This window comes from Stenella coeruleoalba, assembly GCF_951394435.1.
Source record: "Stenella coeruleoalba genome assembly, chromosome: 13".
In the NCBI taxonomy this organism is placed as follows: domain Eukaryota; kingdom Metazoa; phylum Chordata; class Mammalia; order Artiodactyla; family Delphinidae; genus Stenella; species Stenella coeruleoalba.
Genome location: NC_137159.1, coordinates 78,797,164 through 78,822,398, shown reverse-complemented (window position 1 = coordinate 78,822,398; position 25,235 = coordinate 78,797,164). Strand labels below are relative to the sequence as shown.

At 38.8% G+C, this 25,235-nt stretch overlaps 1 protein-coding gene across 3 annotated transcripts in view; it reads right to left on the bottom strand.

The window, feature by feature from the left end:
• The window catches only part of NBAS (NBAS subunit of NRZ tethering complex), a 340,369-nt gene that overhangs the window by 287,478 nt on the left and 27,656 nt on the right, over window positions 1-25,235 (bottom strand). For all 3 annotated transcript variants that reach the window (XM_079940671.1, XM_079940670.1, XM_079940672.1), the window contains exons 9-10: window positions 24,694-24,792; window positions 4,862-5,000 (exon numbers count right to left, since the gene is read on the bottom strand). In XM_079940671.1, the coding sequence (XP_079796797.1) occupies window positions 4,862-5,000; window positions 24,694-24,792 (238 nt within the window). The remainder of the gene's footprint in view (window positions 1-4,861; window positions 5,001-24,693; window positions 24,793-25,235) is intronic.

Genomic DNA, 25,235 nt, shown 5'->3' with positions numbered 1-25,235 from the left:
GAGGACAGATGCGACAAGCTAGCAAAGGGGACTAAGGTCAATCTAAAACCACTGCCAAAAATTGTAGTCTAAGAAAACCTTCCAGAAATGAAAAAAGACCTGAATCTATATATTGAAAGAGTGAACAGGTACCTGGGAAAATTAACCCAGAAAAATCAACTCCAAGAAATATTCCAGGAAGGATACTAGATTTCAAAGATAAAGGAAATCCTCAAGGCCTCCAAACAAAATGGCCAAGTAACATACAAAGAGAAGATAATTTGACTTGCATCAACTTTTCAAATTCCACATAAAAGCAAAGTAACAATAGTGCTGTGTTTTTTTAAAGTTCAAAGAAAGAACAGGTAAACCAAAGATTTTATATCCAGATAAGTTTTCCTTCAAATGTCCAGGCTATGAAAAACAATTCTGACACACAAGAACTTAAGGAACTCTTCATCTGTGAGCCCTTCTCAAAATATCTATTAGAGGATAATTTCATCCAACCAAGAGGTGACTGGGAAAACTTCAAACAAAGGGACAGGGAACATTTTAAAATACATAAATGAACATCTATGACTAAAGAAACATGATGATGAGGGTTGAAACTATCGTATAAATATTGTGTGTTTTGACAAAATAGAAATAATGCAACTAGAAAAGGGAGGAAAAAGGAGAAGGGGAAAATAAAACCAACTAACTGATTGTTGTATAGGCAATTAATAGGAATTAAAGAATACCAATAAACTGATAAACTGGTAAAATACTGGAGGGCACTGATAACATCAGTAAGACAGTTTCAGTGAAATCATGGAGATAAAGCCCCATTCAAGTGAATTCAAGAGAGAAAAGAAAAGTTGGAAATGGATCAAGTATAGATGACTCTTGAACATGCTGAAGGAAAGGAACAAATGGGCTGGTAGCAGGATTTAGTAGGTTCTAAGTCCCCTAAAACTAAAGAGTTTTTACAATGGGAAAAATAAATGCATGTTGTTTGCTGATAAACCTAATGGGCAGCAAGATTCATGATGTGGATAAACATCCTTCAATTAGCAAGTGTGAGATCCAGTGGACAAACGGAGGAGCCGGCCTTAGCTAGTGCAAGTACAGCTCATCTGTAATAACAAGAGAAAAGGTACGGAAATTAGGTGCACATGTAGGCAGGTGGTAGGATCTTATGAAAATATTCTGATTACTTCTGTTTTCTCAGGGAAACAGGATTTCAAAACCCTGTGTTCTTTCCAGAACAACATTCTATACTGAAAAGGAAGCAGCATCAATAACAAAAAAGTCAGTTTTGTTCATTTTTTATACATTTTTTCCAAAATTCCCACCTTAATAATACAAATAGATAATAATTAACACTGTAGAACATTTTATTGTTTATCAACGGCCTTCATATATATTACCTCATTTGATCCTGGCAAGAGCCTTAAGACATCAGTGGTAAGTGCTGAGCTAGAATTCCAATCCCAACCTTCTGACTCCTGAGCCGGGCTCCTTCCTTCCCCCCAGTGACTGAACTCTCCCCTGGTATTTCCTATAGCTTCTTGCCCTTATTTGTGGGCACAGCTGTACCTCCAGTACAGTAAACCCCTTGAGGGCTGCTACCTGTATGTTCTGATACCTGCATCGGTGATTTGATGTTGAACAAATGAATAAATAAAACTATCTCCTATAGATGGCACGGACATTAATTTGGAAACTTTGCTCAAGGTATATATGGAATTTTGCATAGCCTCTTTTACAACCCAGCAGCCTTGTGAGAGATGAGAATGTATGTGTCAGCAGCATTTTTCGGTCGATATTCACCCCAAAATAATAGCAGCCTTAAACAAACAATAAGAGGTTCGATGCAGACAATAGCTGTCACCTGACAAGAGGAACTAATCTTATAGTTTCAAATTACTTTGAGGTAGGGGAAGGCTACACAGAATGATTGTGCGTTTAGCTGCAAGACACATTAAAAAGGCACTAACAGGGCTTCCCTGGTGGTGCAGTGGTTGAGAGTCCGCCTGCCGATGCAGGGGACATGGGTTCGTGCCCCGGTCCGGGAAGATCCCACATACCGCGGAGCGGCTGGGCCCGTGAGCCATGGCCGCTGAGCCTGCGCGTCCGGAGCCTTGCTCCGCAGCGGGAGAGGCCACAACAGTGAGAGGCCCGTGTACCGCAAAAAAAAAAAAAAAAGGGCACTAACATAATTAAAGTACACTTGCAACATTTCAAGAAGTTTATCATAAGGCGGAGCACTCAATTTGCAATTCAGTATTTCCCCCCACTTATTTTGTCACTGCACAAGCAATTTTCCTTTAAGAGACTCCAATATTGAAGCTTCAGGCCAGAGAGGGAAGGACCATACATAGCAGAGCAGATTCCAATACTTCAGTAAGGAGCAAAGTGAAAGCACGGAGAATTTAAAGAAGCCACGGTGAAAAAAGGTTTCACAGTACGTGACAGTCCTCCGTGCCTTCCCCTGTCCCAGAATCTGTCACAAATATACTTGATAACACCATATTGAAATGGCCCTTCACAGTTTGCCTACTTTCTCTCGCCTTATATCCTCCATACTTACCAATTCTTCCTTTTTTCCCTCAACCTTTAATTTTGACAAATTTCCTAGCTACTGAAAAGTTGAAATGATTACACAATGAAATACCAGTATACCTTTTACCTGAGTTCACCAATTATTAACAATTAGCCACATTTGCTTTATCTGTATGTGTATGTATACTTTTTTAAAAATTGTTTTTTGACTGAACCATTTAAAAATAAGCTACAGGGACTTCCCTGGCGGTCCAGTGGTTAGTACTCGGCGCTGTCACTGCTGAGGGCGCGGGTTCAATCACTGGTTGGGGAACTAAGATCCCGCAAGCCACATGGCACAGCCAAAAATAAAATTAAAAAATAAAAAAATAAGCTGCAGACATCACACTCAGACAGAGTCAAGAGATAAAATTGTTCAAACCCTTTTCAGGATCTGCCCTGATACATCTCACATATAAAACGACAAGCTGGGTGTGAAATCGGAGACAGGAACATGACTAAATTATAACAAATATGAAATAACATGTCCAACTGCTAACTCTTTTTTAAAAAATAAATTATGGGATAATCATCACAGCATAAATTTGACAATGCCAATGAGATGTACGTAATTTCACATGTGGAGTGAGGAAAGTGCTAAACAGGAGCTACAAAATCTGGTTCCACTCCTGCTGCCCTATTTTTAGTTGTTAAGATCTCCCAGGGCCTTAGGCTCCTCATCTGTGAAATGGGGCTAATAACACTCAACCTGGACTCCTTACCGGGTCCTGCAGAGAGAATAAATGGGTGCTAGAGTGAGTAAAGGGACCGTGAATGGAAGAAAAAGCACACGACACAGTACTGTGTAAACTGATGTACGAATATAAACTGTTTTAAGGTCTGCTGCCATATTGAACCAATAAGTTGACCTAATTTTAAAAAAAAAAAAAAACCCTACTACTTTGTTGGGTTAAATTCACAATCACATATTTCAGCATATGCTAAAAACTAAAGAAAATAATTAACGGAAGCTTACTATGATTGCTAAAGATTTCTTTTCAAAAGTACTTCTTCACTAGTTCTTCTTCAACATGAAAACGTTTAACCATTGTTTTACAGGATTATTTTGAGGCAGGAATAATGGAACAAATGCATTCATAGGAATAACTAGCATGGCACATTCACTTACACCGTGTCTCACCTTAATTTCTTGGTTTCTTCCCTCATTAGAAAAATACTGTATCTGAGTGCCCACCAAATATCAGGCTAAGCACAGGGTGCGTAATTAGGATCTTACAGTTTATACAAAAAAAGTCAAGATATATGTTATCACAGAGTGGCCAATATGGTAGAAACAATTAATATTCACTAATACCTAGTTTTTCTTGCCTTTCTGGACGCACAGAAAACTACTTCCCAGGCCCCTTGAAGGTAGGAGGGGCCACATGATGAGTTTCAGTAAATGAACTGCAAGCAGAAGTGATGCCAGTTCTGGTGTAAGACGGTTAAAAAGTCCCACCTTTTAGTCCTCTCCTCCCCCTCCTAAGGCCATAAACTGAGACAGTGGGCCCTCAAGAGGTCACCAGCCCCCACATATCCTTTAGTCATCACTTGGAACAAGCTGTTCAGGGTAGTCATGATATCAACAGCAGGCTTTGCCACAAATAAGGAACACACTTTCCTGGGGCAACCCACAGAATGCCAGGAGTTTTCATTTGTTTGTTTATGTGGCTCTTTTTATTATCACAACAGAGCCTAGCCTATACTGACTATTACAGCATAAAGGAGTGACTGACAGAAACCAGAAATTCAATTAAGGAAAGAATAAATGAATGGTTGGACAAATAGCACTGATCAATATGGAACAAAATGGAAGTACGAAGGCAGTTAAGAACTTGAACAGGGGAACTCATGCCAGCGTTTGTGCCCTCATTCTGCCACTTGCTAGTGGGGTGGCCCAGCTAAATTTCACTTTCCTCATCAACAGACTGGAGCTACTAACAATACCTACCTCAAAGGGTTACTGAGAATTAAATGAGCTACTACACGTAACAGCACTCAGAACAGCTGCCGGCACATCAAAAGGGACTTAATAAATGTTAATGTCTAAATAAGCAAATGCAAGTAATGGGATTACTGTTAGGTTGTTTTTCTGATATCTGCAAATATTGTTACTAAAAATGAGACTCAAGTTAAATAAAACATGCTTTAGGTAAATTTGATATTTGAAAGAAGTCCTAAAATTTCACTTGCATTAGGTTACTTTCTTCATTTAAGGCAAATTGTTTCCTTCTCTGTATCTTACAAAGGGCTTATCTAAGACCTATTAGCAAAGTGAAATACCACAACTAAGACTTACTGCAGTGACCCTGTCTCCACCATGAGTAACCGGCTTATAATAAGGTGATCCTGAAAGAACTCTCCAGGCAGAGAGTCCACAGCTAGCAGCTTTTGGTATGCCCACTTCAGCAGTTTCACATCCACCGACCAGTAAAAGTCTAAAAAAGAGAAAGATAAAAAGAATTGATAAATTACAAATAGGAACAAGACAACATCAAAACAAAGAGAGCAGAAACCTTCACAAGGAAAACTGAAATAAAATTAGTATATACTAATCCTAGAAGGTAAATATTTTAGAGGAAACCACCAATAGAAAAACCAGATGGGTTCTCAACTGGAATTTCACCTTCATTTACACATTCAAACATCTGAAACTCAGATGAGAACTTAGAAATGAGAAAAAAAATGTTTTCAGGTTGGCCACTGAATATCTGAGGAACTATATCAACACCAATAAACTTTAATAAACAGATACGTCACCTCACATAGACACATATGTACTAGTTACAGCAGTGCATCGGAAGCAATGAGGGCACAATTACAGATGCTAGAAAGAAATGACAGCTGGGATTGCTGTGGATGGGTCACTAATAACTATACTGAAATAAGACTGTACATTATGACTGGTTCACTTTTCTGTTTGTTATACTTCATTGCAATTAGAGGCCAGTTACCAACAGGACAAGCAGTCTAACAAGTACTAAAAGTTAAAAGACTATGTGACCACTACACAAACTAAGCTGATTAATAATGGAACCCAACAGTCATGATTTTTAAAGTTAAGTCATGTTTAGTAAATCTGGCAGGGAACATATAAGACATCATAATCACCTATAGAAAAAAGAAAAATGTTTGAAAGTAAAACTTCTGATATATTAAAGGAAAACACTTGTTGTCCCCAATAACAATAAGGCAATAGAGTAACAGAAGAGAGAAGCCACATCCTTCTTAATGTCTCGATTTTTTAAAAAGACCCTCCCTACAGGCAGGAAACTCCCTGCTGCTTAAGAAAAAGAACAGGTTTCTCTGGTCATGTCCACACAACGCTCCTGCCTACACAATCTACCACTATCCCAAATGACAGAAAACATCAGGCTCCCTTTACATCAAAACGTACCTGATATCTATCATCACCAGGCCCCCGCTGTGTCAAAAAAAAAGGATGCACTTCCTGACACAACAAATTAGTGCTTATCTTTTTCTAGACCATGATCATAGATAAATCAAAACTCTAAAAATTTTAGTTTCTGCATAGAAATCAAAAGGGGGAAGGAAATGACACTTCCTAAGACTCCTCAGAGTTGGCATATCAAAAGAGTGACTTGGTTTTATGGTTATGTTAACCACTGATAACTCTTAAACTTTCTATAATTCTAAGTACCTCATGAGGTAACACCATGAGTTACTCAATACAGCCCGCTGAGCTATGCTCAAGGGCAGTCAGACAGAGCTCTACACGTTAGTGCAGAAGCAACACCTGTCCTCTGTTGATTCTGCTTACCTTGTGGGGCAAGCAGAATAATGGCCCCCAAAGAGGCCCATGTCTTAATCTCTAGAACCTGTGAACATGTGGCATCACGTGGACTTAGGTTGCTAAGCAAATGACCTTAGAACAGGGAGAGTATCCTGGATTTTCCAGGTGACCCAAATAACCACAAAAGTCCTTAAAAGCACAAGAGGGAAGCAGGAAAGTCAGTGTCACAGTGATGTGATGTGAGAAAAAGATTCGCCCAGTCTCTGCTGGTCTTCAGGATAGAAGGGGCCAAGGAAGCTGGGCTGCTCTAGAAGCTGGCAGAGGTAAGAAGACAGACTGTGCCCCTGAGCCTCCAGCGAGGACACAGCCCTGCTGACACCCCGATCTTAGTTCAGTGAGACCCATTTCGGACTTCTCACCTCCAGAAATGTAACATAAATTTATTTTAAGCCCCTAAATTTGTGGTAAACTGTTAGAGCAACCACAGAAAACTAACACACATCTTGTTTATTCCCCAGCCCCGGAATTCAGACAACCTGTCAGCCTCTAATTCCACCAACTGCCCTCTTCTCATTTGACCACCTTCCTAACTTTCTTCTTTTTCTTCACTCTTAATGAGATATAACTGACGTACAGCACTATATAAGCTTAAGGTATACAGCATAATGATCTCTTTTTCTGTCAGTCTGTTTTTGAAGCACAAGTGACCTACAACACCATGTTAGTTCCTATTCTGAATTAAGCTAACAACAATAAAAAAATAATAATAATTTTTTAAAATCTCATCTCTACACATACTCTCAGATGTAAAACTTTCAAAAGTGCATAAAACCCTTCTACGTTTAGCCATAGAGCTTAGCCCAACTCAAAGTCTCAAAATTCATAAAGTAATGTAAATGTGCTTTATTCGCAAACACAACTGGAGCCTTCAATCAAAGCCTTTTTCCTACTGCTTTTATATGTATAGTCTAACAAGTTTCCATCACAGCAAATCATAAGCAACAAACTTTGAGAAGATGCTTGAAGCAACCCGCTGGGCTATTTCTACCCTTCGCCAGTCCTCAGAGCTAACACGTAATTAACCCTGTTCACCAGGGCAAGAGAGATTTTGGTCCAAAGTCAAGGTAGGAGTATGAGTATCACTTGCCTATAGCAACCACTCTGCTCAAATGATTTTTACACCAAAACAATTTCAAAAAACATAAGTAGACCTAATGCAGATAAAATCATATCATTCCTCTGGCTCTAACTACAAATTTGAAAAAAATACAGTTGAAAAAAGAAAAATACTTCAAACAACACTTCAAAGATGCAATCTAAACAATGGGAAATCTAAATGTAAAATAGATAGCTAGTGAGAAGCAGCTGCATAGCGCAGGGAGATCAGCTCAGTGCTCTGTGACCACCTAGAGGGGTGGGATAAGGAGGGTGGGAGGGAGACGCAAGAGGGAGGGGATATGGAGATATACGTATGCATGTGGCTGATTCACTTTATTATATGGCAGAAACTAATACAACGTTGTAAAGCAATTATACTCCAATGAAGATGTTAAAAATAAATAAATAAAAATAAATAAACAATAGGAAATCTAAAAAGTCTACACAGTAGAAAACTACAGAATGACCTGGCTTCTTCCAAACACACACACACACACACACACACACACACACACTCTCTCTCTCTCTCTCTCTCTCTCTCTCTCTCTCTCTCTCTCTCTCTCTCTCTCTCTGTAAGAGTGAGAGAGGAGGAGAGAATGGAGAGCAGATCAATGAATTAAAAGAGAACACAGTCTGGATATTTGAAGATATGGACAAATTATTGTTAATTATCTTTGCATATGACAATGGTTTCATGTTTATGTTTTTTTAGAGTCCTTATTTTTTAGAAATACACACTGAAATATTCAGATGAAATACTACGCTGTCCAGAATTTACTTCGTGATATTCTAGGCACAGGAGGGTGGAGGCTCGGCTGAGGCCATAGATGAGATGAGGCTGGCCGCGAGTCGACTGTTAAACTGAATGGCAGGCACAAGGGAGTCAGTATATTCTGTGAACATGCTTCAGATTTTCCGTAAGGAACTTTTTTTTCAAAAGTCAGTTTGTTAGGAAAAACTCCTCTGAATAAATAGAAACAAAACAGGTAATTTTGAATATCTACATTTCTGAATATAGTCACAGTACTTTTTCAAACGGAAAACATGTGATTCTCATAAAACATATCTTTAAAAACCAGTAGCCTATTGTTATAATAAAAATAAAACACTATTTGAGAATTCAACAAATCTCTAAAAGGTCAGGATAAAGCAGATCCTGATAATGAAATAATTTTTCTCTACTCAGTGCACAACATTGACCATGTATAAATAAATATATATTTTTTATAGTAACCATATAATTCTTTTCTCAAGGGGTTGAGCATTACTATTTAGTTTGCACTACTATGTCATGGAGAGGACAAATGTCATATTTAATTTTCAGATTTTAAAATATATGTATAAAACTTTACGTTGCCTGACTGTGAAAGGAGAGCTAACTGAGATTTCAGATTTCTTCTTATCTCCTGGTCTTGATACTAGAAGACACTTCCTCCCTATGAATTCTGATAAACATGGCCGTGAATAGATCAAATTGGTTACAACAAGATAAGCTCAATTAAAAATAAAAGAGATTCGGGCTTCCCTGGTGGCGCAGTGGTTGAGAGTCCGCCTGCCGATGCAGGGGACACGGGTTCGTGCCCCGGTCCGGGAAGATCCCACATGCCGCGGAGCGGCTGGGACCGTGAGCCATGGCCGCTGAGCCTGCGCGTCCGGAGCCTGTGCTCCGCAACGGGAGAGGCCACAACAGTGAGAGGCCCGCGTACCGAAAATACAAAAAAAAAAAGAGGGCAGCAGACAACACTAAGGCGAGAATCTCGTAAAGGAAAACATCAGGGAGAAAATTTCAAAATGCTCCTGAAGGACACAGAGTTATGCATAAAGAGACATACCATGTTCTTTGACAAACTCTCAATACCTTAAAGATGCCAATTCTTCTTAATCTATAAATTGAAAGAAATTTCAAATAAAATCCCAACAGAATTTCTTGTGGAACTGAACAAACTGATGTAATGGAACTAGACAATATAAAATTCACATGGGAGAGTAGAGCTCTGAAAAGAGCCAGCTCCATTCACACTGATAACCTTCCCCTTGGTGGCCTGTGCTTTGTGCATCCTGACCTGTCAAAAACTACCCTACCCTAGTGTCACTGAGATGTTCTCCTTCAAATTTGACTATACTAAAATCTAAAATTCCTCTCCATAAAGTGCAAAGATAAGGCACACACCAGGAAAACTTATTTATAAAACATAAAACTAACAGAGTATATGTTTTAGCAGACAGAATCCATAAAGATCTCCCACAACCAGCCCAAAAGAAAAACGGACAAAGAATAAGCAAGTCACAAGAAGAGAAATACAAAAGCCAGTAATGCAGATCAAAGCAACAAAGATTTATGCCAAAGATTTATACACAGGAACTCTCATAAAACTATTGGTAAGACTGTAGTAATCATTTTGGAGAATGATATGACAATATCTAAAAAATGCACCCCTTCCCAAAAAATACCCCAAATTGAGTTCTAAGACAACTCTAGAGAAATTCTTGCACAGGTATATTTATTTCTTGGTAAAAGAATACCTCATGTAGCACTATTTATAATGCAGAAAAATTAGAAATATTTTAAATGTTTAAAAGGGATAAATAAATTCATTAAACTGTTCAGGGAAACATACAGTGTAAAAAAGAACAAATGTAAAAATATATATTGGAAGGTCGCACACTAAAACCATGAGAGCAGGCTGCCTCTAGAAAGGGAAAGTGAGACAGAGGAATGGAAGTAGGAAATTTTGTCTGTACTATTGTCTCTCTTTTATTTATATATCTGGGTATAACTATACACATACATACACAGACACCTTAAGTAAAAAATATAATCTCAATATTTGTTTTTTGGGTTTTTTTGGTTTGTTTGTTTTTTCAGTACATCGGCAGGCGGACTCGCAACCACTGCACCACCAGGGAAGCCCTCAATATTTGTTAATGCTGGGTAGTAGGTACTTAGGTGTTCATTAAATCATTCCCTGTACTATTCTCTCTGTTTCTAACTTAAAAAGAGGAAAATCAAGATACAGTATCCCAAATTATGTACATAAATTTCTTCCAGTTAATGAAGTCCAGGAGAAAAAAATTCGGTAAATTGGCTGTAACGCTTAGCATCAACCCACAAGTCTAGTCAAATACTGAAAATGAAATCAGCATATCATTTGCTTTGTGACATTTTGAAGCTGTTTATATGTTAATAGTTACATCTTAAGCATTCTGTGATTTACTACTGAAAGGATCACTAGATTTTTGCAAAAATTAAAACCGCAGACAATACTGCAGAAAATAACTTATATCATTCGTGTTATTTTCTGCTGCGGTAAGCTTCTCCACCCAGAAATATTTACATGCAGTGGTAGCAAAACCCCCTTAAAGATACAGTATTTGGCTCTTATGTACTCACTTCAGGAATCACATTTTGAAGCAAGTGATTATTTTTAAATTATTCTATAAAGACATAAAGCAATATGGAATTTCTATAGTACATATTAAATTTGGAAGACTATAAAGCCCTCGATATGTAGGAGTTTAAACTACTCGTTAGCAAAAACACGAGAGTAGGAGAAAACTTTCCCAGTAATCTTCAACCTCAAAATTTTGTGGACAATAGGAAAATCATGGGTCTAGGAATCAGGTGTATCAGGTTCAAATACCTTTGCAACAGAGTAACTGTAATATTAGTTTCCTTCATCCCATCAAAATTTGTAAATGCAAACCACGTGCTAAGCAATCAGGAGTGTGCAAGACAAATAAAGAGCTTTTGCTTAAAAACCACTTCTAATTCTCAGAATCAATTTGTAGAGTCGTGTTTAGCTCTCCCAGTGCGTTAGTACCAACCATGGGGGGAGGCTCGGGGGCACCCTCCTTGCTCAGGTGGCGGTGGACACGTATTCACACACGAGAACGACAGCGAGCATTGTCCACTCCAGGGAGGACAAGCCAACCCAGACCGCTGCTGCAGGGACCCTTGAGCTCGGCACAAAAATAGCCTTAAGGACCAATTAAGTGTGTGGAGGAAGAAGTCAAGGAAGCCTTCACGGGGTAACACCAGAGAAAGGGTTCTCCTTTCAACAACTTCCCAAACAGATAAAGGGATCAGGTGAAGAGCCTGCTCCGCCAAGAGAACACGACGTACAAGAACACGGAGACGAGTCTGTAAATGGTGTGCTGGGAGGACGGTGAGAAACGCAGTGAGCGCCCCCAGCCTGTGAAAGGCGGGCAGGGGTAGCAGGTCAGAAAGTTCGAAGGGTCCTCAACAATACAGAATGGTTTATCCTGCTCGCTTCCCGAGCACATTATCACCTGCTACCTTCAGAACGGTAACAGTTACTTAAATGATGCCTCCATCACTAAACGTTAAACCATTCGGACACAGAGACGTGTCTGTATCCTTCAAAGCATTTACCACAGCTGTTTCATTCAGGAAACATCCATCTGTGCACTATGTGCCCAGAAGCGCAAGGGCACGAAGATAAATCCGACCCAGAGCCCCCGTCGTCCTTGGCTTAACCCCTCCAGGCTTCAGTTCTCCCAGCTGAGAAATGAAGGGGCCGAGCCAAACGACGGGTGAAACTCTTTTCCAGCTCTGACATTCTAAGAGTCTAAACTTCAAAGCAGGAATGCAGGTATCAGACAAGAAAAATAAACTGTAAGCGATGGAGCCAAAAAACACAAGGAGTGAATTACAGGAGCGGGAGTAAAGGCAGAGGCCAGGGCAGAGTAAGAGGCAGTGAGAAGAGGCTGGTCAGGCCCATCCGAGGAAAGAAAGGGAGGGACGGAATGCGTGCCCTACGCATCTCACCAGAGGTGATCTGGATGCCCTGGGAGAGCTAAAGGGGACCCTACCAATTGATTACAAGAAGAGTTATAACTAGTTTATTAAGAAGGGTCTTCAGTCTAGTAATTGTTGAAAAACATCTGCCATCTAGTGGCTTAAAACTCCTTAAAGCCAAGGAAATGAATCTGAAATAATAGAGCAAGAAACTCTTGTATGTTCCCTGTCCAATGATCAATGGGCTTGTGGCATACAACCAGCAAGGAAGGGGGAAAAGGAAGGAAGGAAGGAAGGAAGGGAGGGAGGAAGGAAGAAGGAAAAGAAAGAAAGAAAGAAAGAAAGAAAGAAAGAAAGAAAGAAAGAAAGAAAGAAAGAAAGAAAGAAAGAAAGAAAGAAAGAAAAGAAAGAAAGAAAGAAAGAAAGAAAGAAAGAAAGGAGAAAAAATTACATGCCCCCAAATTAAAAGTACTTAAGACCATGCCTGGCAAAGTAAGGGCTCAAAAACTGTTACCTACTACCTTCACAGCTAGAAGCCGTTCTTCTCTTGGGATCATAGAAATGTTCCCAATTTTAATTCATTCTAACTTGATCTTAAATATTCTTTGCTACAAAAACCTTACTGGTTCAATATTAAAAATTCTGTTCATCTTGGATTTCTTGAATGTCTCTGCCCGTTTCCATCCCTCAATCCACAGCTGATGACAATGATCATCATCTGAAAACGTAATTCCCTCCCCATCACTACGATGGATTTAGGCAACTTCACTGCAAAAGCACAATATAATATGTTTAGCATCCCTCTGTCTGATCCATTCCATGTCTACTTTGAATCCTGATTTCAGAACAGTCCAGGTTCTGAAACCAAATTCTCACCTTCTATTTCAATACCAATAGTTTAATTTTTGACGTCTTTCTCAAACTTGTTCTCTCAGGAAAATAAGTCTTGTCTTTGAACCCTACCTCCCCCCACTGAATCCTGCTAACTGTAGCCTGCCAGCTGTCCCCGAAAATGAATTTCCATAATGCCTGCTACCAAACTCCCTGCCACAATTTTGCTCTGTTAAATGCTACCTAGTAGTCTATACTAGATGTCCTTGGTACTTGAGCAGCTTGCTAAAACCACCATCTACTGTCTGTGCTCAATGCAATGCAGCAAAATGTGGTCGAAAAAGAAGGACGACTTGAGGTTACAGAGCTAATAAGTAGCACAGATTTCCTGTCTCCTAATCCAGTACACATTCTATCATATCACAAATATATATTTTAAAATTTCTAATTGTTTATAAAACAAAATTAATAGCATATATGTGGAATCTGAAAAAATTGGTATAGACGATCTTATTTACAAAGCAGAAATAGAGACACAGACATAGAGAACAAATGTATGGATACCAAGGGGGAAGGCGGGGGTGGGATGAATTGGGAGATTGAGATTGACATATATACACTCTTGATACTATGTATAAAACATAACTAATGAGAACCTACTATATAGCACAGAGAACTCTACTCAATGCTCTGTGGTGACCTAAATGGGAAGGAAATCCAAAAAAGAGGGGATATTTGTACACGTATAGCTGATTCACTTTGCTGTACAGTAGAAACTAACACATTGTAAAGCAACTATACTCCAATAAAAATTTAAAAAAAAACAAAATTAAGCATCATTCCTTAATTCCTATAAAATAACCTAAGATAACTCAATAGTCTTCTTTCAGCTCTCGACTCCAAAGAGAGATCCACAACAGCTAGCATCTCTCCAAGTATGAGAAGAAATTCAATCTGGCCCAAGTTACTTCTTAAAATTGCATTTCCATAAATTTTGCAGAGGGATTATGGAGTAGTCCTTAAAATCAGGGGGGGGAAACATATAACCCAAGTACAAAATATCTTGCTTAAGATTAATGAAATTCACTGACATATAAAGTTATCAGGTTAAACTACAACCAAAGCAGAGAGCGGGAGGGAGGGAGGGAGGTTGGTTGATTTACCAGCTGAAGAGATTAAAAACTTTATGAAGGTCTACAAAGGCCCATTTAAATGTAACTGTAACATAATGAGAACTAGCCCCTCCTATCAAAGAATCTCCAAAGAGAGGACTGACTGATGGGTTAAAGCTGATTGCCAAGTAATTTAATTTTTTTCCGTGGTAGGCAAAAAAAAGTCAAACTAATAAAGAAGACTGTCTTCTTAAAAGACAGCCAGGTGGAATCTGCTAAGGACCAAGATATTTCTGAGTCACACGTGTCTACCTATCTGTAACATATCCTGGATAAAAGCAGATCGCAGGATATGGCCAAGACTCTCCACTTCCCTGCCTCCCCAGAAACAAATGCCTGTGGGAAAAAAAGAAAAGAAAAATCAGTCTGTGAAGCTCAGCGAGTCCCTTAATTCACACCTAAGGACTTTCACATCCGCCAAGACAATGCAGCTTTCTGTGCAGACAACAGCACCTCTTCATTTCTCTTCAAAAACCCAACCTGAACTCAGGGAAAGAAGAATACAGTGGAGGAATGAGAATTCTAAAGGCAACATGAAAAGCTCCTTAATATAAGTTAATATACTCAATTACTGACATTCATACTTCCCAGCTACAAGGCTACGCGCTAATCTCTCAAATGTCAACAGCCCCTACATTATCAAAGGCTGAACACACTCTCTCACTGCAGTGTAAGATAATTAACAAGGATCTGGACTGCAGTACTCATTCCTTTTCTAGAAGCAAAATCCTTCATGAAATTATTAATCTTATCTAGCTAGGGCTTACGAGAAACTTCCTAATGTAATTTATACCCAACTGCTCCTCCAGCTGTCAAGAGTGTATCATTTATACATCACTGCCCTGATTCTCACAGAATATATATGACCTTAGGAACCAGAGAGAAAGATGGGCAATTTTATGGCAATGTAACGGCTATAAAGGCCCACTGATTAGCTTCCAAAAGCATCTCCCAGGTCTAGATGGATCTTACACCTTATAAGAGGAGAACAAAATTTACCTATGCCCTTGGGTAAACCTTTAAGTAGGGCACTCTCAACACTATCTCCTCCACAAGATATAATTTAAACATTTGATGGACATTTCCCTAGACAGGGGTGATGTATGAAGAAGAGATCGTGGCCCCCTATGCGTACTCTACTGCACCCCGTCCCATTCTATGCCCAAGACTCTTTTCCTTCCATTTTGTGCCAGTGAAGTCATCATCACGCCTCCTGAGAGCTCATTCACACGAAAAACATTTTTGATCCCCCCACTAAGTACTAGCTACTTATTTGGAATACCTCCTTTATCCCATGAGTGTAAAGGACTCATATTTAAAATGCTGAGGGACTTCCCTGTGGTGCAGTGGTTAAGAATCTGCCTGCCAATGCAGGGGACATGGGTTCGAGCCCTGGTCCGGGAAGATCCCACATACCGTGCAGCAACTAAGCCCGAGCGCCACAACTACTGAGCCTGCGCTCTAGAGCCCACAAGCCACGACCACTGAGCCCACGTGCCACAACTACTGAAGCCTGCACTCCACAAGAAGCCACCGCAATGAGAAGCCCATGCACCGCAACAAAGAGTAGTCCCCGCTCGCCGCAACTAGAAAACAGCCCATGTGCAGCAACGAAGACCCGACACAGCCAAAAATAAATAAATTAAGAAAAAAATAAAGTGCTGAGTGTTGGTTAGGGGAAATCAGAAACCCCCATGAGATGACCAAATCAGGATGCGTAAAGCATAGCCCTTCAGCACTTCAACATGCCATTACTTAAAGGTATTCCTCAGTCTCGCCTAAAATTAACAGCTTTCTAAAGACATCTCTTGCATCTTCTGAGCCTTCCCAAGAATAGCAGCAATTCCTACCAGTGCATGCTTAGGAGAATGCAATTACCCGACTTTACCCGACTACTCTTCAGCCAGTTCACTCCTACCTAATTGCAATCTACTAACAGGCAAGCTGACACTTAGTTTATTATTCCTTGTAAATGTCTCAAGTTCTTTCTGCGGAATCTGTATCTGGCTTAACACAGTTGACTAAAAGGATAAAAATCAATCACTCAAATGCTTAGATTCATCCTTTGTACAACTATGACATACATTATTAATCAATCATGATTCTTCCCCACAGACTGTATGAAACACGGGTATCTTTCTTAAATCTTAGTATCCTTAACATAAAGATAAAAGTGTTCAGTTGGTGGAAATGTAAATTGGTGCAACCACTATGGAAAACAATATGGAAGTTCCACAAAACTCTAAAAGTAGAGTTGCCATATGATCCAGCAATCCCACTCCTGGGCACATACCCAGACAAAACTATAATTCGAAAAGATACACGCACCCCTATGTTCATAGCAGCACTATTTACAATAGCCAAGACATGGAAACAACCTAAGTGTCCACCGACAGATGAATGGATAAAGGTGTGTATACACATACAATGGAATATTGCTCAGCCATCAAAAAGGATGAAATATTGCCATGTGCAGCAACATGGATGGACCTAGAGATCATCATATTAAGTGAAGTAAGTCAGAAAGAGAAAGACAAATACCATATGGTGTCACTTATATGTGGAATCTAAAATATGATACAAATCAACATATCTATGAAACAGAAACAGACTCACAGATATAGAGAACAGACTTATGGTTGCCAACGGGGAGGGGAAGTAAGGGAGGGAAGGAATGGAAGTTTGGGATTAGCAGAGGCAAACTATTATGTATGGGATGGATAAACAACAAGGTCCTACTGTATATCATAGGGAACTATATTCAACATCCTGTGAGAAACCATAATGGAAAAGAATATAAAAAGAATATATATATGTATGCATATGTATAACTGAATCACTCCTGTACAGAAGAAATTAACACATTGCAAATCAACTATACTTCAATAAAATTTTTTTTAAAAAGCAATGTACACCAAAAAGAGTATATTTTACTGTATATAAATTTAAAGTAATTTTTTAACTAAAAAAAAGATAAAAGTGTTCAAATGAAAGCCTGCTTAAAGGATCTTTTTTTTCTTTCTTATGCATTCCTTTATTTTTTACAGTTTTACTGAGGTGTGATTTACATTCCACGAAACTCACAGGCATGAGAGATTTTTAGGGACAATGGAAATATTCTAAAACTGACTGGAGTAGTGTTTGCACAAGTCTATACATTTACTAAAAATCATTGAATTATACACTTAAAATTAGTATCAAAGAGTCATCAAGGATTCTGAGAATGGGCGGTTTCTCAAAAGGGCCCAAGAAAGGAGACATGTTTTCTAGCTTTTGTCTTTGTTGAGATGTAATTCAGGATCTAGAAAAAGTTACCTTCAAACACTATCTTTGTGTAGTTATCAAGGAACTATTGGAGAGTCAAAGTTGAATAAGGCAGATATGGCTTGTAGAAATTTACAATAAAATTAGGATCAAAACCTCAAAAAAAAAAAACCTATTGAAAGCAGGATACAGTAGTCCCACTTATCCACAGTTTCGCCTCCTGCAATTTCAGTTACCCACAGTCAAGTGCAGTCCAAAAATATTAAATGGAAAATTCCAGAAACGGTTCATAAGTTTTCAACTGCACGCCATTCTGAGTAGTGTAATGAAATCCTGCACCTTCCCGTGCCATCCTGCTCCACGCAGCCCAGGAGGTGAGTCCTCCCTTTGGCCGGTGTACCCCACACTTTAGGCACTTAACAGCCGTCCACGTTATCAGATACAGACTGCCGAGGTACTGTAATTCTTGTGTTCGCGAAAGCCTTATTTTACTTCATAACGGCCCCACAGCACAAGAACAGTGATGCTGGCAACTCAAATATTCTCTTACTGTGCCTAATTTATAAATAAAACTCTATCACAGGTTCACAGCATCAAGCAAAACAGTGAATTTCATAAAACCTTGAGTTTGTATATTACCAATTTATCCTAACTCCATTCTGGCTGATATATTTCACATTTACAAAATCCTTGTGGATGGTAAATATCACACCATCACATTACCAGAGTAACCAAAAATAAATAAAAATATGATGAATATTTCAGCTTCTTTCCTTAAAAGAACAGATAATGGAAAATATAAACAACCTAGCAATATTTTGTCATACACAAGAGGGCATTTACACATATTCCTTGCTTTATAACAATTTTCATTCAGAAACTTTAATGCAGTCACCCATCTCCAAGTTGACTGCTATCAAAAACTGTACATGATTGCAGAACCAAGAAGCAGCCCTCCTCCTGTGGTTTCATATGTACTTACCTTTACAAAATTTTTGAGACCATTCCCCCAAAAATAACTTTTTTTTTTTTTTTTTTTTGCGGTACGCGGGCCTCTCACTGTTGTGGCCTCTCCCGTTGCGGAGCACCGGCTCCGGACGCGCAGGCTCAGCGGCCATGGCTCACGAGCCCAGCCGCTCCATGGGATGTGGGATCTTCCCGGACCGGGACACGAACCCGTGTCCCCTGCATCGGCAGGCGGACTCTCAACCACTGCGCCACCAGGGAAGCCCCAGAAATACCTTTATGTACTTATATCCTAGGCCAAAAACTGAAAGGCTTAAGAAGTAATAAGGTAATCTGACTTATGACAAGTTATTATCATGTAATAACTATTGAATGTATGATCATTTCAAACCTACGGTCCCAAGTGAACCCCACTTACGCTCCTGAAATAGTGCTAGGAAAAAAGAAGTCTAATACTGACCTTTGTAAAAAACCAAGACAACAGAATAGTCATCATGAAATAATCTAAACAAAGCAAAAAAACAGCCAAAGATTAAGACATAAAATGCACCTCTTTTAAAAAAGACAAGAAAAATAAAACAGAAAAATGTGGGGCAGAAGAATACAAAATATAAGAGAAGAAAAAGGGAAGAGAAAAATCAAAAGAAAGAAACATAATAATTTTTCTTCTCCACTCAAGAAATTAGTCACTCATCCAAGGAGCCCACGGATGGAGAGGTACCAATTGACAAACAGAGCTCTTATACTAGATGTTATCGCTTAAATGTACATTGCATGTATTTTTTGCCTTTAATTATCTGAAATTTTAATTGGAAATATAAGACCTATTAATTAAAATTTAAAAATTAATAAAGTACGATATATACGTATACATAGTAATTCTATGTATGAAAATGAATAGGTCCTAGTTGCCTGTGGCCTGAACTAGTATATAATCACCTATGAGTCACCCAGCCACTAGTATCTCCAAACTAAATCAACATTCCTCAAAGCATAGCTGATATGTTTCCTCATCTCAAAAATCCGAGTTCCTTAAAGAACAGAAAAGCCAATTAACACTCCCAATTACCTGCCTTTCACACACCCATTCTCCCACCACAACTATCACTTCTACTCCCCTCCTACACACACCCTACAGTGTCAGCCAAGCCGTACTACTTGAAATTTTCCAAATATAAACTGTGGCTTCCTGCCTCTTGTCACTGTTCACAATGTCACTTTGTCTGGAACACCCATCATGTCCAGATCATATCCATTCTGCAAAGTAAGTCCTAATGCCACCTGCCATACTCCCCTGATCCTTCAAGGAAATAATATCTCCTTTATCTGGATCCCCACATCACTATATGTGCACTCTTTTAAGGCCCTTACTTCTTTCCAGTTTGCAATCCTGTTATATATGTGTGTGTACGTGTACATATATACACACACACATATTTAAATAGAGAAAGAAATATATATATTTGACATTACATATATATATATATTTTTTAGATATACAGTTGACCCCTGAACAGCACAGTAACGGGTTAGGGGCACCAATCCCCACCCCTAGCAGTCAAAAATCTGTGTATAACTTTATAGTCAGGCCTCCCTATCCACGCATGCATGTAATACTCAACCAACCGGAGATCATGTATTCCTATAGCATGTATTTAGTGGGAAAAATCCATGTATAAGTGGACCTGCGCAGCTCAAACTCATGTCATTCAAGGGTCAACCACATATGCATATACATATATGTGTATATTATTTCTCATTCAAGAATATGAGACCTTGAAGTCAGGATTGTTCTCCATCTTTATATCTTCCACAAACCTAACATTGTGTTGGACACAGCAAGCCACAATAAATAAGACAGTAATGGAAAGGCCAAATAACAATAGAACAGACTTTCTACCTCATCAATCTTTACTAATACAGGCAGACAATTCCCCTAACAGAACACATATACTTTTTAAGGGACAATAGATTAATTTTTTTAATGTATATAAGTGCTGAGAAAGATATTAATAACTGCACTAAAACAGTAAAAATAAGTTGAACTAAACCAAGAAAAGGACTTAAAAGAGCAAACCTCGCTTGGGGTTTATATAATAAAACATGGTATCAAAGAAGATGTAAACATAAAGAAATAGGTCACCCTCAACAAAAATCAAACCAGCAATTGGAGCATCATGGGTGCGATATATGGTGACACTGTGAGTATGCACTGTCTAGCCTTGGCAAAATTCACAACAGAGAACTAAGCAAGTCAAAGCAAAACACATTCCATCCCCTTTCTAGCAGCAGAACTTAGTGATGACACATTAGTGAAGCCATGCAAGGAAAATACAAGACCTGAAACATAAGAACAAACATTAAAAGGCCATACTTTATATAAGAAGTTGGCAAGAGGTGGCGCAGTGGTTAAGAATCCACCTGCCATTGCAGAGGACACGGGTTCCAGCCCTGTTCCGGGAAGATCCCACGTGCCGAGGGGCAACTAAGCCCAGGCGCCACAACTACTGAGCCTGCGCTCTAGAGACCGCGAGCCGCAACTACTGAGCCTGTGTGCCAGAACTACTGAAGCCCACGTGCCTAGAGCCCGTGCTCCACAACAAGAGAAGCCACCGCAATGAGAAGCCCGCGCACCGCAATGAAGAGTAGCCGCCGCTCGCCAAAACTAGAGAAAGCCCGCGCGCAGCAATGAAAACTTAACGTGGCCAAAAATAAATTAATTAATTAATTTTTTTAAAAAAACACAATTTTCGGGCTTCCCTGGTGGCGCGGTGGTTGAGAGCCCGCCTGCCGATACAGGGCACACGAGTTCGTGCCCCGGTCCGGGAGGATCCCACATGCCGCGGAGTGGCTGGGCCTGTGAGCCATGGCCGCCGAGCCTGCGCGTCCGGAGCCTGTGCTCCGCAACGGGAGAGGCCACAACAGTGAGAGGCCCGTGTACCGCAAAAAAAAAAAAAACCCACAATTTTCTTTTTCTTATAATGTTTATTTTATCATCAAAAGAAATATTTGATTTACGAAAACAATTATTTGCAGCTTATACAATTACATTCAATTTTATAAAATGTGAAGAACTCTACTCCGAATGGGATCACTCAGCTTCATCTAAAGTAAAACAAAGTTGTATTAGCATTTCAGATTTATTGTATTTAGAAAATTCTTTCTTAATTTTTAAATTTTTTAATTGGCTAGACTTTTGAAACTGATCTTCAAATTTCTTAAGGATATACCAACAGACTCTTCAAGACAGGATCTACACAAATCAAAGGGTAAAAATTAATAGTATTATATTTATTCAATCCTATCATTTCCTGAATATCCATTATGTATTTAATCCTCGAAACAACTAGTGCCTCACTGAATACTCATTTCAGTTCCTTTTTCTCCCTTCCTAAGAAAGATTCTTAAAATAACTACATAGAACTTCTAGAAATGACAAATATAAAAAATGAAAGTAAAAATACAATGAAACTAAAAATACAATGACTAGTTTTAAAAATAGATAAGGCACAGAAGAAATAGTAAATAGAAGATATATCAGAAAAAATTAACCAGAATACATGATTTTTTTCTAAACAAGATCATATGTATCAATTCATTATAATAGATATCAATAGTGCTTCAAACTACTTTCTTCCTTAAGTAAATAGCTATACAGAAAAAATTGAAATAATCTTTTACTTCTCTTTTTCAACAACAACAAAGGGGAAAAAAAGAGAATGAGAAAATTAAAGGTGAGTCCAGGATACTCAACATCTAGATAACAGACATTCTGGAGAGAAGAGAGGAAATAGAGGGGAAGAAATAATCAAAGAAATAATTCAGTGAATTTTCCCAAAGGTGAGTATCCAAATTGAATGGCCAACACCATGGATATTTGAAAAAAAAAACAAAAAAACCTACCCCAAGACATAACACAGTCAAATTTCAGAACACTGGGGGAAAATATAAAATAAAATCTCAGCTTTCAGACAGAAGGGGGACCAAAAAAATAGACAAAAAAAAAATGGATTTTACACTAGAGTAACATTAAAACTCTCAAGAGCATCTTTAGACATACAAGCCCTCAAAAAATATACTTCCCATGAATTCTTTCTTAGGAGGTTACAGAAGGTTGTGATTCACCAAAATAGCCAAAGGAATCAACTAAAATAAGCTAAGCACTATTTACAACAGCCAGGACATGGAAGCACCTAAATGTCCATCGACAGAGGAATGTTTAAAAAAGATATGGTACAAATATACAATGGAATTATTACCCAGCCATAAAAAAGAATGAAATAATGTCATTTGCAGCAACATGGATGGACCTAGAGATTGTCATACTGTGAAGTAAGTCAGACAGAGAAAAACAAACATCATATGATATCATTTATATGTGGAACCTAAAAAAATGGTACAAATGAAAATATTTACAAAACAGAAATAGAGTCGCAGATATAAAAAGCAAACATGGTTACCAGGGAGAAAGGGGGTAGGGAGGGATAAATTAGTAGATTGGGATTGACATATACACACTACAATAAAATAGATAACTAATAAGGGCCTACTGTATAGCACAGGGAACTCTACTCAATACTCTGTAATGACCTATATGGGAAAAGAATCTAAAAAATAGTGGATATATGTATATGCATAACTGATTCATTTTGCTGTACAGTAGACTCTAACATGACATTTTAAATCAACTATACTCCAATAAAAATTTTTAAAAAATAAAATGAGCTAAAAGTGGTTACCTTTGGAAAGCAAGAAATTGGGTGGAGGAGTCAGTTTTTCAAACTATTTAATACTTGGAACTACGTGCAGATATAATTCATAAAAGGTAAATTATAAGGAAAAACAAGTCACATGTTGGGAGAAGATACTCATCATGCATATAATCAACCCAGAATTAATATCCAGATTATAGAAGAATGTCAAGATCAAACACCCAATAAAAAAATAAGAAATGATATAAAAAAGCATTCTACAGATAAGAAATATGAATGGCCAATCACATGAAAAGTTTCTCAATCTCATCAGTTATCAGGGAAACTCAAATTAAAACTACAATGAGATACTCTTTTACACCTACTAGATCAGCAAATATTGAGAGGCAATTCTCTCAATATTTCAAACTTTTTCATTATTATTATATTTGTTAATGGTGATCTGTGATCAGTGATCTCTGATGTTACTGTTGTAATTGTTTTCTGTTCTGTATTTTTTCATTAAGCTATTTACATTTTTTTTAGACAGAATACTACTGCACACTTAACAGACTACAGTATAGTGTAAACATACTTTTATAGGCACTAGGAAATCAAAAAATTCGTGTGACTTGCTGTATTGCACTATCCCCTTTATTGCAGGGGTCTGGAACTGAATCCACAGTTGTGCCTGTAGTGGTAGGAATCGACTATGCAGCAATCAATGCAGCCCTACCTTGCAAAGAAGGAAAGGAGAAGGGAAGAACATCTATTGAGGCCCTGCTATGCAAGGGCATTTCACATGCACTATTTTTTAACTCTCTCAACAATGCTATGTGTTATGTATTAGCCTCATTTTACAGATAAGAAAAATAAGATTTAGAGAACTAAGAGAGAAGATATCCCTCAATGGATATTCCCAGTGCCCGATCGGACTCAAGAGAAGCTCAGTCTGCCAAACAGATGAGCATGAATGTTCAGAAGATGATTGCAACAGGGACTTCCTTGGTGGCACAGTGGTTAACAATCCGCCTGAGAATGCAGGGCACACGGGTTCGATCCCTGGTCTGGGAAGATCCCATATGACCCGGAGCAACAGAGCCCATGCACCACAACTACTGAGCCTATGCTCTAGAGCCTGCGAGCCACAACTACTGAGCCCATGTTCCGCAACTACTGAGCCCTCGTGCTGCAACTACTGAAGCCCGTGTGCCTAGAGCCCGTGTTCCACAACAAGAGAAGCCACCACAATGAGAAGCCTGCGCACCACAACGAAGAGTAGCCCCCGCTCACCACAACTAGAGAAAGCCTGCGTGCAGCAACGAAGACCCAACGCAGCCAAAAATAATAAATTAAAAAAAAAAAAAGAAGATGACTGCAACAATATTACGGACGTTAGGATAACTATACACAAAGGGAGGAAATAAAGAAACCAAAATAAAAATCAGAACGGACAACTTCTTCTCTCTGAAACTGTGCCAAGACTTCTACATCCACCTAATACTCCACCAAATACGAGAGCAAACAGTTGCTTACCTGTGCCCAGGATGGTAAATAGCTGTGTTGATTCCATGAGGATAATGACTACTGAAGCTGAAACAGTGACTCTCTTGATAGCTCTGATTTGTTCCAACACTACATTCAAGAAGGTAAATAAGAAATAAATACCATTAAACCACAGTGAGATACCACTATATACCCATTAAAATGTTTAAAATTAAAAAGATAGACACCACCAAATACTGCTGAGGATATAAAACTACCAGAGCTCTGATAAATTATTAGTAGGAATATGAATGATATGACCACTTTGAAAAAGCTCTGGCAATTTCTTATAAAACCAAACTATCCACCCTATGACTCAGCAATTCCACTCACCCATACTGACCCAACAGAAATGAAAGCATATATTCATAAAGACTTGTACAGGGACTTCCCTGGTGGCCCAGCAGTTAAGACTCTGTGCTCCCAATGCAGGGGGCCCGGGGTTCGATCCCTGGTCAGGGAACTAGATCCTGCATGCCTCAAAGAAGATCCCACATGTGGCAATGAAGAGCCCACGTGTTGCAACTAAGACC